General features: G+C 44.0%; 1 protein-coding gene across 2 annotated transcripts in view; it reads left to right on the top strand.

Moving 5' to 3' along the window:
• CLIP2 (CAP-Gly domain containing linker protein 2) overlaps positions 1-13,559 on the top strand; it is a 211,569-nt gene extending 198,010 nt beyond the window's left edge. For both annotated transcript variants that reach the window (XM_073615039.1, XM_073615038.1), the window contains 3 exons: positions 776-961; positions 7,528-7,590; positions 12,560-13,559. In XM_073615039.1, coding sequence (XP_073471140.1) covers positions 776-961; positions 7,528-7,590; positions 12,560-12,571 — 261 coding nt within the window. In that variant the 3' untranslated portion in view covers positions 12,572-13,559. The remainder of the gene's footprint in view (positions 1-775; positions 962-7,527; positions 7,591-12,559) is intronic.
• The last annotated feature ends 1,594 nt before the right edge of the window (positions 13,560-15,153 follow it).

Here is a 15,153-nt window from a genome sequence, read left to right as displayed (position 1 = left end):
CTGGATTGCTGGAACTGACTAGAAAATGGTTTGACATGCCTCAGTCTCCAATTTCTCCCTCTTTTTTCCCTTTATTTTCACTTGTATTCCTGCCAGTAAAACTTCCAATCATTGGGGGACAATGCTTGCAGACTGCACTGTATCTATGGAAGAATAGTGGTGTCTCCCTAGCAAATGACTACAGTACACCCCCTATTCTCTTCTCCATAATGTAGGAAAGAGGTGTCTTTTAGTTGACAGAGAGAGCTGGGAACAATGTTAAATGCTATAGCGCTGCACAAACTTTTGGCGCTATATACAGTAAGTCTTGTATAATAATAATAATGAATAATAAGTAGCACAGCATAGATTTCTGGAGAGATCAACAAGTACAGTATCTTCTTGCACCTATTGCACAGTTATAATAGATATGCAACACCCCTGTTTTTCTTTTGTACCATTCTTTATTAATTATCCCCTTCATTTTTACTTTTGTCACAGATGCATTTAGAACACACATCCTAATATTTATTTTACTTGTTTTCTGTTTCTTCCATCTAATAGTTATTTTTACTGTTAATCCACAGGATTTATAGAGAAGTAACAGAAAAGCTTCTGGAATATCCAAATACTTGTTTATTGTGCATTTGATCACAGTACATTGGGCAGCATCAACTAAAAATACCAGTACAATTCTAACTGTAGAATACATGACTTATTTGATGTTTCAATGCTTGTACATCACATGTGCATTTATGACCAATTTCTAAATTAAACTTTTTTTTCTGTTTATTAGGAGAAAGAGAAATCAGGAACGGATCAGAGGAGATACTCATTAATAGACCCATCCACAGAGTCAGAAGTTCTGAGGTTGCAGCACCGTTTGGTTAGCACAGAAGATGCACTTCGAATAGCTCTAGACCAGGGTCATCAAGTGGAGAAACTAATGGAGGCCATGAGAAGCAGCGCTGAAAAGTCTCAGGTATAGTTTCTAAATAACTGTTCTCTTATGTCACCACCAGGACTGGGACTGGAGGGCGGGGCGATGCGATAGGTAGGGCAGCAGTACTGGGCAGAGTGTCTCTGTATGTAGAGGGTGAGGGGGAGGCAGCATCCCATAGAGTACATTTAACCCTGCTGAGAGCATGGCCTCACCCCTTCCATCCTTTACTAATCTGCCCTGCTGCCTGGAGGTTGCCCTACCTAACAGGAGATTCCCAAGCAGAGGGGCAGTGATTTCACAAGTGGTGAGGTCCATTGTCTGCATTTAACTGTCAGACAGGCAGAATCGGCACTATAGTGCTAATATCATAGATCCCAATGCATAAGATGTTCAGGGGCACTCACATCAAGGAAGGGGGAACACACTTTGACATCTTCGCCCTGGGGACTAGATGGCCTTGTCCTGGCACTGGTCACCACATTCATCTTCTTGTCTCAGCATAGTAGCACATGCTCTGCTTAACAGGCTATCCTATAATCCTGTGATTATGTGAAAGCAGAAGTTAGTCATTACAATGACACAAAAATATATGATTCCCTTTAGAATGCCAAAAGGGAGAACTTTGCATCTCTTTTTCTAAAACAAATATCACCTTTAAAGCAAACCATCCTTGATCTGCGCAATGTTATATCTGGAGATAAATATGGTCTTTGTGGGAGTAAGAAATCGCTCCCTTACCTTTATGCAGAACCCTTTTTTTCCAGCACTGTAGGCACTGTTATCTTGTTGCCTAATGGGAAGACAGTGGATAAAGACTATCAGTTTATTTTGCATAATCAAAAATCTCACACATGCACAAAGAGAAATTCCCTTCACAGTAGTCACATGTTTACTGTTTATAAACTTGTGTGGCATGTTCATAGTGGTTTTTGAGTAATGGCAAGGAAAGAGAAGGAGAAATTTTGCTTTCAATCATCCTTCCATATTATTTTGGGTCAAATTACTAAAGGAGTAAAGCATATTTAATTTGCAAGGTGAATTTTCATTTAGCTTAATACATAAGGTGAAGTTGTGCTGACTTTAGTCATCCAATCACGTTTTAGCAAAAATGGGTATTCTTTGCAAAGGTAATTTTCACTTCCCTTCATTCACTAAGTGAAAATTTAATTTGCAAAGTGAACATGCTCTGCCCTTTTACTAAATCAATTGCATTCTTAGTGAAATTTCGAGTCCAAGCACAGGACAGAAAGAGGCCAAGATGGGATAGACAACTGCATCAGTAGAACGGATAGAATGACTAGGGCAAAAGAAAAGTAAATGGCTCAAACTCTCTGCAGAAAGTCAACGTTTACATGACTATACATGGTGCTGTATCTCAGGACAAATTTTTCTCAAGCAAAGCGGCCACTTTTTACTTTAGTTAATTGTACTTTTTAAAATTGGTAGTGTTACAGATTCACTTTAACTAGATGTAACATCAACAAAGAGAAATGAAAAAATACAATTGCTAAATAATATTCTTATATTTATGGATACATACTGTACATAGGCATGCGCAGAGGGTGCCCTAATCACTATGGTCAGTGCAGATTCCACCTACTGCCTGGGCTTACCACCCCCCCCCCCCCCCTGCATCGCAGATCTGCTGGCTTCCCTCCTTGGTTGCTGCAGGGGATATTTCAAGATGGAGAGCGGGGAAAGGGGTTAGTAAATATGCGATTTACCAGCCCCTTCCTTTTCTAAATGAACACAGTGAATACACTTGCTCACTGTGTCCATTCATACCTGTAGCATAGTAAACTGTATTTACTATGCTTCAGTTTGTGAAAGAACAGGAAGCCACTCAGCACAGAGCACTTCCCACTCATTCACTGCCCTGTGCAGCTGAGGCTGCAGAGAAAGGTGTTTGAGCTCTGGGGTGCACACCCTAATGCAATAGGCTGCACATACTTATGGATACATAAATGTATTCATCATCATCATAGTTGCCAACAGTCCCGATTTTCCCGGGACAATCCCGATTTTGGGACCCTTGTCCCGATTTAATTTTGTCCCGGGTGTTTTCCCGAATTTTTGGGGTTTGTCCCGAGAAAATCGTGAGTGTTTTTGTAAAAAACGGCAACGGCTCCACAAAAATGGCCGCCGTTGCCTCCACGAGTCAGTCACAATGTTCCCCTTGTGTTCAGTGCAGGGGAGAGGGGCAGCCAATCCGCTTCTCTCTTCAGTGTACAAATAGAAAATTCTATCGTACACTGAAGCCTATTGGTTGGAGGGATTGGCAACCCCTCCCCGCTCTACACTGCACACAAGGAAGACATGATCAGCCTCCACTGCCATCACCCTTCCCCCCCCCTGTGTCCAACGGAGCTCAGGGAATAGTGGGAGTGACGGGAGGGAAGAAGGGAGGCTTTCATCTGGCTGTTCAGGAGTTGTCTGACACTGTGAGTAGTGGCCTGTCAGTGTAGTGGGGGAGAAGAGAGATAGGGGGAGGGGGTGTACTCAGTGTATGGGAGGCTTGGAGCTTTCCCTGCAGTACACTTCTCAAAGGCTGAGGTCCAGCATGGATGGACTGGGGCTCCGCTGGTTGGGGACATTGATGGTCCTGGCTCCCCTCTTGCACACCATGTCACCACCATACCTGCACCCCCCTCCCCCATGTCACCGCCATACCTGCACCCCCCTCTCCCCCCCGTGTCACCACCATACCTGATTCCCCCTCCCCCCTGTGTCACCAACATACCTGCACCCCCCTCTCCCCCCCGTGTCACCACCATACCTGATTCCCCCTCCCCCCTGTGTCACCAACATACCTGCACCCCCCTCTCCCCCCCGTGTCACCACCATACCTGATTCCCCCTCCCCCCTGTGTCACCAACATACCTGCACCCCCCCCTCCCCCCTGTGTTACCACCATACCTGATTCCCCCCTCCCCCCTGTGTCACCAACATACCTGCACCCCCCTCTCCCCCCCTGTGTCACCACCATATCTGATTCCCCCCTCCCCCCTGTGTCACCAACATACCTGCACCCCCCTCTCCCCCCTGTGTCACCACCATACCTGATTCCCCCCTCTCCCCCCCTGTGTCACCAACATACCTGCACCCCCCCCTCCCCCCTGTGTCACCACCGTACCTGATTCCCCCCTCCCCCCTGTGTCATCAACATACCTGCACCCCCCTCTCCCCCCTGTGTCACCACCATACCTGATTCCCCCCTCCCCCCTGTGTCACCAACATACCTGCACCCCCCTCTCCCCCCTGTGTCACCACCATACCTGATTCCCCCCTCCCCCCTGTGTCACCAACATACCTGCACCCCCCTCTCCCCCCCTGTGTCACCACCATACCTGCACCCCCCTCTCCCCCCTGTATCAGCACCATACCTGATTCCCCCCCTCCCCCCTGTGTCACCACCATACCTGATTCCCCCCTCCCCCCTGTGTCACCAACATACCTGCACCCCCCCCTCCCCCCTGTGTCACCACCATACCTGCACCCCCCTCTCCCCCCCGTGTCACCACCATACCTGATTCCCCCCTCCCCCCTGTGTCACCAACATACCTGCACCCCCCTCTCCCCCCTGTGTCACCACCATACCTGATTCCTCCCTCCCCCCTGTGTCATCAACATACCTGCACCCCCCTCTCCCCCCTGTGTCACCACCATACCTGATTCCCCCCTCCCCCCTGTGTCACCACCATACCTGCACCCCCCTCTCCCCCCTGTGTCACCACCATACCTGATTCCCCCCTCCCCCCTGTGTCACCAACATACCTGCACCCCCCTCTCCCCCCCTGTGTCACCACCATACCTGCACCCCCCTCTCCCCCCTGTGTCACCACCATACCTGATTCCCCCCCTCCCCCCTGTGTCACCAACATACCTGCACCCCCCCTCCCCCCTGTGTCACCACCATACCTGATTCCCCCCTCCCCCCTGTGTCACCAACATACCTGCACCCCCCTCTCCCCCCTGTGTCACCACCATACCTGATTCCCCCCTCCCCCCTGTGTCACCAACATACCTGCACCCCCCTCTCCCCCCCTGTGTCACCACCATACCTGCACCCCCCTCTCCCCCCCTGTGTCACCACCATACCTGATTCCCCCCCTCCCCCCTGTGTCACCAACATACCTGCACCCCCCTCTCCCCCCTGTGTCACCACCATACCTGATTCCCCCCCTCCCCCCTGTGTCACCAACATACCTGCACCCCCCTCTCCCCCCCTGTGTCACCACCATACCTGCACCCCCCTCTCCCCCCTGTGTCACCACCATACCTGAATCTCCCCCTCCCCCCTGTGTCACCAACATACCTGCACCCCCCTCTCCCCCCTGTGTCACCACCGTACCTGATTCCCCCCTCCCCCCTGTGTCATCAACATACCTGCACCCCCCTCTCCCCCCTGTGTCACCACCATACCTGATTCCCCCCCTCCCCCCTGTGTCACCAACATACCTGCACCCCCCTCTCCCCCCCCGTGTCACCACCATACCTGATTCCCCCCTCCCCCCTGTGTCACCAACATACCTGCACCCCCCTCTCCCCCCTGTGTCACCACCATACCTGATTCCCCCCCTCCCCCCTGTGTCACCAACATACCTGCACCCCCCTCTCCCCCCCGTGTCACCACCATACCTGATTCCCCCCTCCCCCCTGTGTCACCAACATACCTGCACCCCCCTCTCCCCCCTGTGTCACCACCATACCTGATTCCTCCCTCCCCCCTGTGTCATCAACATACCTGCACCCCCCTCTCCCCCCCTGTGTCACCACAATACCTGATTCCCCCCCTCCCCCCTGTGTCACCAACATACCTGCACCCCCCTCTCCCCCCTGTGTCACCACCATACCTGATTCCCCCCCTCCCCCCTGTGTCACCAACATACCTGCACCCCCCTCTCCCCCCTGTGTCACCACCATACCTGATTCCCCCCCTCCCCCCTGTGTCACCAACATACCTGCACCCCCCTCTCCCCCCCGTGTCACCACCATACCTGATTCCCCCCTCCCCCCTGTGTCACCAACATACCTGCACCCCCTTCTCCCCCCTCTGCTGGGGGCACCTTATGTAAGGACAGACTCTGCTGGGGGAACCTGATGGCATCTGGTGGCAGGCGACGTGGCAGGTGACACGCTCAGGGGTCCCACTGATTCTGCATTATGGTGAGTTGAATGATTTCATTATTTATATTACAATGTAATAATAGTAATAATGCGCTTCAATCATCCTGACACCATAACAACCATGGTGCCGGGATGATTGAAGCGCTAACACCAGGTGTTTGGAGTATCTTTATCTGCTGATTGTTAAACTCTGGAATACACATTGCTATTATGGTGTAGGGTCTGGGTCTGCTTTCCCTCCATCCCTCTACCCCCCTTTCCCTCTGCATCCCTCATTCACCTCAGACTCTAACCACACCCCATTTAGCCACGCCCATGTAAGCCACGCCCACTATTTCACGTAAACCACGCCCATTTTTTTGCGCGGCGCGCGAAGCGCGCCGCATTTTTCCTTTTTTATATGCCACGCCTACTAACGCATGCCCCGCCCCCTAATTATAGGCTGACTCCGCCTACAGCCAAAAAAAGTGTCCCTAATTTTTTTTTCCCAATGTTGGCAACTATGCATCATCAACAAGGTACAATTCTGTAGTAGGAATGTAATATCCCTTGTTCAATTTATTAGATTGCTCTTAGGATTATTGCACCTGCTCGTAAGGGCTCCATAACCTCTTTTCTTTCTTACTTTGCCTATTATTAGTCAATATGACATCAGTTAACAAACCATTTTGCATTTGTTTTTCCCCTTTATAAACACTGTATATAGCTGGTAGCTAAGGAGCAGGCCGCTCACAGCTGAATGTAAAAAAAAGAATTGCCGTAAAAAAAGAGAAAATTGGGGGAAAGAATGGTGTGGGGTCCCTAGATCCCGCATCTCCCCCCCATGTGAATTGGTATGGGGTACATAGTAACCCCACCCATTCACCAAAAATGTATAAAACTGAATAAAGACAGGGCCAGTTTTTGACAATTCCTTTATTAAAAAATAAAAAAACAATGTTCCCCTAATGTAGATCCATCGTCAATCACAACGACAACGCGACCGCCAGACACAAAAAAAAAAAAAAGCTCCGCTCGCCACGAACGCTCCCGCAGACTGATTGTCCCGCCATGTGACATTTCTTAAATAGCTATGGGGCAGGCCCCTCGGGCAACATCATTGCCTTAGTAATTACCACAGCCGTTTCATCTGAGGGAAATCGTGAAAACATGACCTGTCGGTGCGCCTTGAGGACTGGAATTGAGAAACATTGCAATAGGAAACCATGTTAAATGGACTGTAGTGTGTTTCTGAAAAACGAAAAACGCACAAAAAAGTGAATAGGTGGGAACGTAGGGTAAAGGTAAAGGTGTACTTCCCAACTGACCCTGGGTCTTAAACATTTTAGCACACAGCATATAAAAGGGAGTGCCCACCAGATGGACCTTCTGTCAAGGCTGCTAGATCGTAATACCAAACCCTCACAGGGTTTGCAGGTGTAAAACTTTGATAACTACACTGAATTATATCTGATTTTATGCATACTTTTTTCTCACAGATGACTGGAAACTCAGGGTCTGCCAATGGTATCCATCAGCAGGATAAAGCACATAAACAGGAGGTACGTTGTACTGGAATGTAAGGGACTTTCAAATTCATATTTGAGGAAGATATGATGCTCACTTCACCCCAGTGAAATAATGCTACAGGATTATTCTACAGTGCAATTATGTTGTATAGCGGTTATGTCCTAATAATACTACATAGATATTGGTTTAGGCTGTGGACACAGAACAGTGACCTCACAGTTAGAGTACTTTCACACTGGGGCATTGGGGGCGTCGGCGGTAAAGCGCCGTTATTTTTAGCGGCACTTAACTCTCATTTTAGCAGCGCTTTTCGGCTGCTAGCAGGGTGCTTTTAACCCCTGCTAGTGGCTGAAAAAGGGTTAAAAGCACTCGCAAAGCGCTGCTTTGCCGGCGCTGCCCATTGATTTCAATGGGCAGTGTTGCTTTAGGAGTGGTGTATACACTGCCCCTAAAGGGCCTCAAAGATGCTGTTTGCGGGACTTTTTTTAGCATCCTGCCAGCGCACCGCTCCAGTGTGAAAGCACTCAGGCTTTCACATTGGAGTGACAGGAAAGGCTCTTTACAGGCGCTATGCAGGTGCTATTTTTAGCACTGTATTGCCTGTAAAGCGCCTCAGTGTGAAAGTAGCCTAAATGTAAATAAGTTGAGACAAACCCTCACTGTGTAATATGCTTTGTACACTGTGCAGTGGCATCATCTGCTTGTAACGGAGGATTAAATTCTCCATACTTACTTCCCCTCCAGCGACGTAGCAAATGCAAGCTCTCTCCTCGGTGCCATCATCTTTGCCCCAGTCTTCTTCTGTGGCTTCCATCTTGATTGGCCAGCACAGGAGGATGTAACTTCCTGCATATGCACTATGAATAATATACAGTATAACAGCACCAAGGAATGCTGACAGTATACATTAAGTCCGACATGTGCCCCTCAATTTATTTAGTTTAATAGTTTTAAGTTGTAAGTAGTTTTAGGAAGTAGTTTTAAGAAGATTGCTGACAGGTAGAAAAAGAGCTCTTTATTGCAGAAGAGACAGTGGGGTTAATTTACTAAAGGCAAATAGGCTGTTCGTTTTTTAATGGACGTTGCAATTTGCAAAGGAATTGGACCCAAAGCTTACTGAATGTGGTGACATTTCTGTTTTGGGTTGACTCACAGTGAATCCTAGCCAACCTTTTACAGACTTCAAAGCTCTAAAAGATGAAAAACAAGATACAGAGATACAAGACCAGTAGGAGTTACATACAGTTGTGCTCATAAGTTTACATACCCGGCAGAATTTATGATTTCTTGGCTATTTTTCTGAGAATATGAATGATAACACAAAAACTTTTCTTTCACTCATGGTTAGTGTTTGGCTGAAGACATTTATTATCAATCAACTGTGTTTATTCTTTTTAAATCATAATGGCAACAGAAACTACCCAAATGACCCTGATCAAAAGTTTACATACCCTGGTGATTTTGGCCTGATAACATGCACACAAGTTGACACAAAGGGGTTTGAATGTCTATTAAAGGTAACCATCCTCACCTGTGATCTGTTTGCTTGTAATTAGTGTGTGTGTATAAAAGGTCAATGAGTTTCTGGACTCCTGACAGACCCTTGCATCTTTCATCCAGTGCTGCACTGATGTTTCTGGATTCTGAGTCATGAGGAAAGCAAAAAAAAAGTCAAAGGATCTGCAGGAAAAGATAGTTGAACTGTAGAAAATAGGAAAGGGATATAAAAAGATATCAAAGAATTAAGAATGCCAGTCAGCAGTGTTCAAACTCTAATCAAGAAGTGGAAAATGAGGGGTTCTGTTGAAACCAAACCACAGTCAGGAAGACCAACTAAAGTTTCAGCCACAACTGCCAGGAAAATTGTTCGGGATGCAAAGAAAAAGACACAAATTACTTCAGGTGAAATACAGGACTCTTTGAAAACATGTGATGTGGCTGTTTCAAGATGCACAATAAGGAGGCACTTGAAGAAAGATGGTCTGCATGGTCGAGTCACCAGAAGAAAGGCATTACTACACAAATGCCACAAAGTTTCGTGCTTACAATACGCTAAACAGCACAGAAACAAGCCTCAAACCTTCAGGCACAAAGTAATTTGGAGTGATGGGACCATAATTGAGCTTTTTGGCCACAACCATAAACCAGTCAACAAGACCTATGATGAAAGATACACCATTCCTACTGTGAAACACAGAGGTCGATCGCTGATGTTTTGGGGATGTGTGAGCTACAAAGGCACAGGAAACTTGGTCAGAATTGATGGCAAGATGAATGCAGTATGTTATCAAAAATACTGGTGGAACATTTGCATTCATCAGCCAGGAAGCTGCACATGGGACGTACTTGGACATTCCAACATGACAATGATCCAATATCATTGAGCCGCTCTGGGGAGATCTCAAACGTGCAGTTCATGCAAGACAGCCCAAGAATTTACAGGAACTGGAGGCTTTTTGACAAAAAGAATGGGCAGCTTTACCATCTGAGAAGATAAAGAGCCTCATCCACAAATACCACAAAAGACTTCAAGCTATCATTGATGTTAAAGGGGGCAATACACGATATTAAGACCTGGGGTATGTAAACTTTTGATCAGGGTCATTTGGGTAGTTTCTGTTGTGCTTATGATTTAAAAAGAGTAAACACAGTTGATTGATAATAAATGGCTGCAGCCAAACACTAACCGTGAGTGAAAGAAAAGTTTTTGTGTTATCATTCATATTCTCTGAAAAATGGCCAAGAAATCATAAATTCTGCCAGGGTATGTAAACTTATGAGCATTACTGTAACTGCAGCAGAGAATGACCAGGTCTCCTGCCCTGCCAGACAAAGCTGTGTGTCAGATCTATGTAAATCTCAGGATATGAAGGATAGAAGTACAAACCTCTTGGTAGACAAATCAGTTCCATTCTATTTTGTTTACCTGTGTATTTAGCTGTTAGTCTTTAAAGTATAACTAAAGGCAAAACTTTTTTTAGTTTTGGAAAGGGTGGAGAGGGATTACAATGCTTGTCAGTTATTATTACTGTCTGTGCCCCTGTCAACCAGTTCCCGACCGGCTCACGTAGATTTACTCCGGCACAATGGCTCTCCTGGGCAAAATACCGTATATATACGGGTCTCCCTTTAAGAGCCGACAGAGGGCACGCACGCCCGCGTTCACGAGCGCCAGCATGGGGATTTGTGTGTGTAAAACACAGCAATCCCTGTGCTGTCAGAGGAGAGGAGACATGTTGTTTGTTCCTAGTAAGTGGGAACACACAGTTAACCCCTTGATCGCCCCTTAGTGTTAACCCCTTCCCTGCCAGTGACATTTACACAGTAATTTGTGCATATTTATAGCACTGATCGCTGTATAAATGTCAGTGGTCCCAAAAAATGTGTCAAAAGTGTCCAATCTGTTCATCGCAATGTCGTAGTACTGCTAAAAATCGCAGATCACTGCCATTACTATTAAAAAAAATTTTTAAATGCCATAAAAATGCCATAAATCTTTCCCATAGTTTGTAGACACTAAAACTATTGCGCAAACCAATCAATATACACATATTGCGATTTTTTTTTACCAAAAATATGTAGAAGAATATATATTGGCCTAAACTGATGAAGAAATGTGTTTTTTAAACACATTTTTTGGATATTCATTATAGCAAAAAGTAAAAAATATTGTTTTTTTTTCAAAATTGTCTTTTTTTGTTTATAGCGCAAAAAATAAAAACCGCAGAGGTGATCAAACACCACCAAAAGAAAGCTCTATTTGTGAGAAAAAAAGAACACAAATTTCATAATTTGATTTGGGTACAGCGTTGCACGATCGCACAATTGTCAGTTAAAGCAACGCAGTGCCAAATTGTAAAAAGTGCTCTGGTCAGGAAGATGGTAAAATCTTCCGGGGCTGAAGTGGTTAAGGAGATTCACACTCTCTATTTGTCCTGTTTACCATTATCACTGAATGTGAAAGTAAAAGAAAATTCAAAATGGGTTTTCCCCAGAAAAGTAACAGAGGGGAAATTGGAAATCTTCCAATGTGGGCAATAGTTCTGGTGACCTAGTGGTCCCCGAGAGATTGCTTCAATTTGCAGGGATTTCCTCCCACTTCCTGTTTTGGCTATAGGACAGGAAGGGAAATCTAATTAGGATAAAGAGGGCAAAAATAAATCTTTCACAGGTTATAATCCTCCCTTACTGTATCCAAAATGCAAAAAAAAACAAGTTTGCATATAGTTCTACTTCAGCTCAAAAGAGAGATCTTGATGTAGGGGAACAATTAAGAAAACTAGGGTTGTGGAATCATCCTTGAAAATCACAAACTATTGCCAAATTTAAAAATATCTTCTGCATTTCCCTATATCTCCAGCTACCACCACCAGCAATATATTGCAGGGGCAGTTTCTTTATAAAAAAACAAAAAACAAATACGTATTAAAGACTAGAATCCCCTGCCCTGGTAGGCTTACACTTGCAGACCCCCGGTCACCTACTGAGCCCTTAAACTTCATTCACATTGCAGCAAACAAGTTCTTGCTTAAATCTGATGTGATATGGGTCATTCAATTGACAGGATTCTCAGCTACCTCATCTTGTGACTCTACACTGAGCATGGGGTGCGAGGTGCCACAGATACTATATTTGGCCAGCAGCCAATGCTGGTCTACTGTATGCAATTTTGACAGAAAAATTGTATAAATTAAATGAAAACTATGAAAAGATCCGGTTTGTGATATTTAGCATTTCAGATTCCCCTTCTGGATTTCTTTGCTTGCCATTACATACACAGGCACACGATATCTCCCTTCTGCAATGCAGTTCAAGATTTTGATGACTATTAAGGTAACCCTATTGCATTGTCAGCGTTATTACTTATGATAACGATCACAAGGGCAAGGCTTAATGCATCCTAGTCTAACAATGATCATAAAGGATTTTGGATTTTATAGTGCTTGCCATATGTACACTTTACTACTTCTAAAGACTTATCTACATCTTTTTCTGTTGCAGGAAAACCATTGATATCCACAGCAGAGTATACCATTCTTCTCAGTATGAAAAAGATGCTTTCTATATTGGGACGGGCATATCAGAAGGACTTTGTATGCATTTTTCATGTGTGAATAAAAGTAGACAGTGTTCATTTTTACAGTTAGATTCCACAAGGACAATCATTAGAAGTTCACAAGCACCATTTGCAAAAAGTTGGCTGGGAGTCCAGGAACCATTTCTCCTCGTACAGAAACGCGGATTGGCCTTTCAACTTTCTGAAAAAAACCTTTAGTTGGCCAGTGCTAAAGTTACACTACCACCAAAATGATTTTGATTGTTGATAGATGATATTCTATAAACTGTATTGGAACGCTAATAGATTTGCAATTGAAGCACTAATAATTTCTCTATCTTCGAACTGACTATAACCAATAAAGTGTTGCAGAGGATGAATGTGATAAACACAACAAGGTTATATTCACTCAGTACATATGTATTTGTCCTCTTCACCTTAGTGGGAGTTCAGCTATGCTCCTATGCCACTGGAAGTATACTCTGGAATGGCACCGCTTTAAAACAAGGGCAGTAATTCATGATCATGCATAATGTCATAGTGCAAATCAATGTTAACGTAATAAGCAGGTACATGCATTTCATTTTTTTTTTTACTGTTAGATTCTTATTTTATTGTTATGATGGCCATCGTTGAATTATAATCTACAAAATGCTCCCTACTGTATGGTAAAGTCAAGTTAATTCCTAAGCATCTGGATGAATATGTGCAATTAACTCAGTTGTACTCTAATGGACTTCTGCCTAATAGTACTAAATATGGCTGAATATACATTGAAAGACTGTAAGGTACTTTGTGTTATTTTTTTTTTAACATTGTATGTTATGGTATGAAAAAAAAATACTTTTGACCAAGAAAATTTTATGTTAGATAAACTTAAGGGTTTAAAACATGAACATGTAAGATATGCCTTTTTAAATAAATGTAATTCCTTATTTATCTTAACACAGCAAGAGGTGTGTTATCTTACATTAACTGTGATTGTGAAAGATCCTATTATGTTCTTCTTTAATTAAGGGACTAGTGACACCCTTTTATTTAGACAATGTAAAGATTGGCATTTAATATTTGTCAGAAAGCAGTTATATTGATTGTATTGGAACCATGTGGTAAATGGATGTCACTGCCAAGATCATTTACCCTATTATTGGGAACACTCAGAGTGACTTCTTTATGGTGAACACAAGTACACTGTCCACACAAATATCTTTTGTTGCATTATAGTATCCCCTAATATGAACATTGAAGTCAATCTTCCTGCAATGACACGGGAATCCATTTTGTGTGTGCTAATCTTGGCGTCACAAAACAGAGAACTAATTGTCAATCTAGAACAGAGGAAATGCCATTTATGGGTAGCCTCACTAGAAGTACACGTCAACCATAAATGGTATTCTCAAGCTATTCATCCTGCTAGCATCTAATGCACTAACCAAAATTAACCACTAGATGTCATATGACCCATTCTAGATAATAATTTCCTGATTGGGTGGTTATATGTAAAGCGCTGCGTAAACTGTTGGCGCTATATAAATCCTGTATGATAGTAATAATATATGTAATTAATGTAAGAAGTATAATATGTTCAAGAAAGCAACTATTTAAGAACATGATACTAAAACATAAACATCAAAATAGTCACCAGTGATAACCTTCATTTTGAACTAAATGGGAGAATTAAAAAAAAAAATCATTATCACCAAATTTTAATAAAGTCAAAGTGGGACCATTTTTTTTTTTTTTAAAGTTTGGCCCCTTGGAGGGATGCTAGGCAAGATATTGCTACCGAAAAGCATGGTAAGCCCCCACAGTCCTCCAATGAAAATCCTTTGCTTATTTTAGATGTAGTTTGGTGTTACTTAAAGTGTTTTAGACCAGCCTTTCTCAACCAGGGTACCCTGGGGTGCCTTCAAGCTTTTTCAGGGGTGTCTTGACAAAATGCGTAAGAGAATTGCCCAAAAATTGTATACAAGCCAGTGGGCGGATCAAGTCAGCCTATTAGTTACATAAAGTCCTTCCGCCGCCAGTGTTCTAACAATCAATGACATTATCGGTTGATAAGGAGGATGTTGGGTACTTGCACAGCATCCTTGTTTGCCTCTCCCCTGCCCCACTTCTTCAGCACCAGGGTCACATTGGCTGAGTGAGGGAGAGAAACTAAGGAAGAAGAGAACCATTGAAATACTAATCAGTACCAATGTACAAAGGTGTGTTTGCTTTGGAAGAAAAATCTCCTTTAGCATTGGGCTTCCTACGTGTGTGGTTGCTGCTGCGTTATGTAAAGCTATTAGTTTGGTTTTTCAAATTTAGAATGGGGTGCCTTGAGAATTTTAAAGGGTGCCTTGACTGAAAAAGGGTTGAAAAACACTGTTTTAGACAATTGGGATGAAAATAGCATTTTTAAAAATATAAAGAGAGCAACAGTTTTTGTCTGTTTTACCATTTTTTTGTATTTTTTAACAAATAAGAGTAAAATACAAATAAAAACAAGAAAAACAGCAAAAACATTTTTTGTTTTAATTTGCTCTTTGACCCTTTT

This window comes from Aquarana catesbeiana, linkage group LG02, assembly GCF_042186555.1.
Source record: "Aquarana catesbeiana isolate 2022-GZ linkage group LG02, ASM4218655v1, whole genome shotgun sequence".
In the NCBI taxonomy this organism is placed as follows: Eukaryota; Metazoa; Chordata; class Amphibia; order Anura; family Ranidae; genus Aquarana; species Aquarana catesbeiana.
This window is presented reverse-complemented; position numbering and strand designations above follow the sequence as displayed.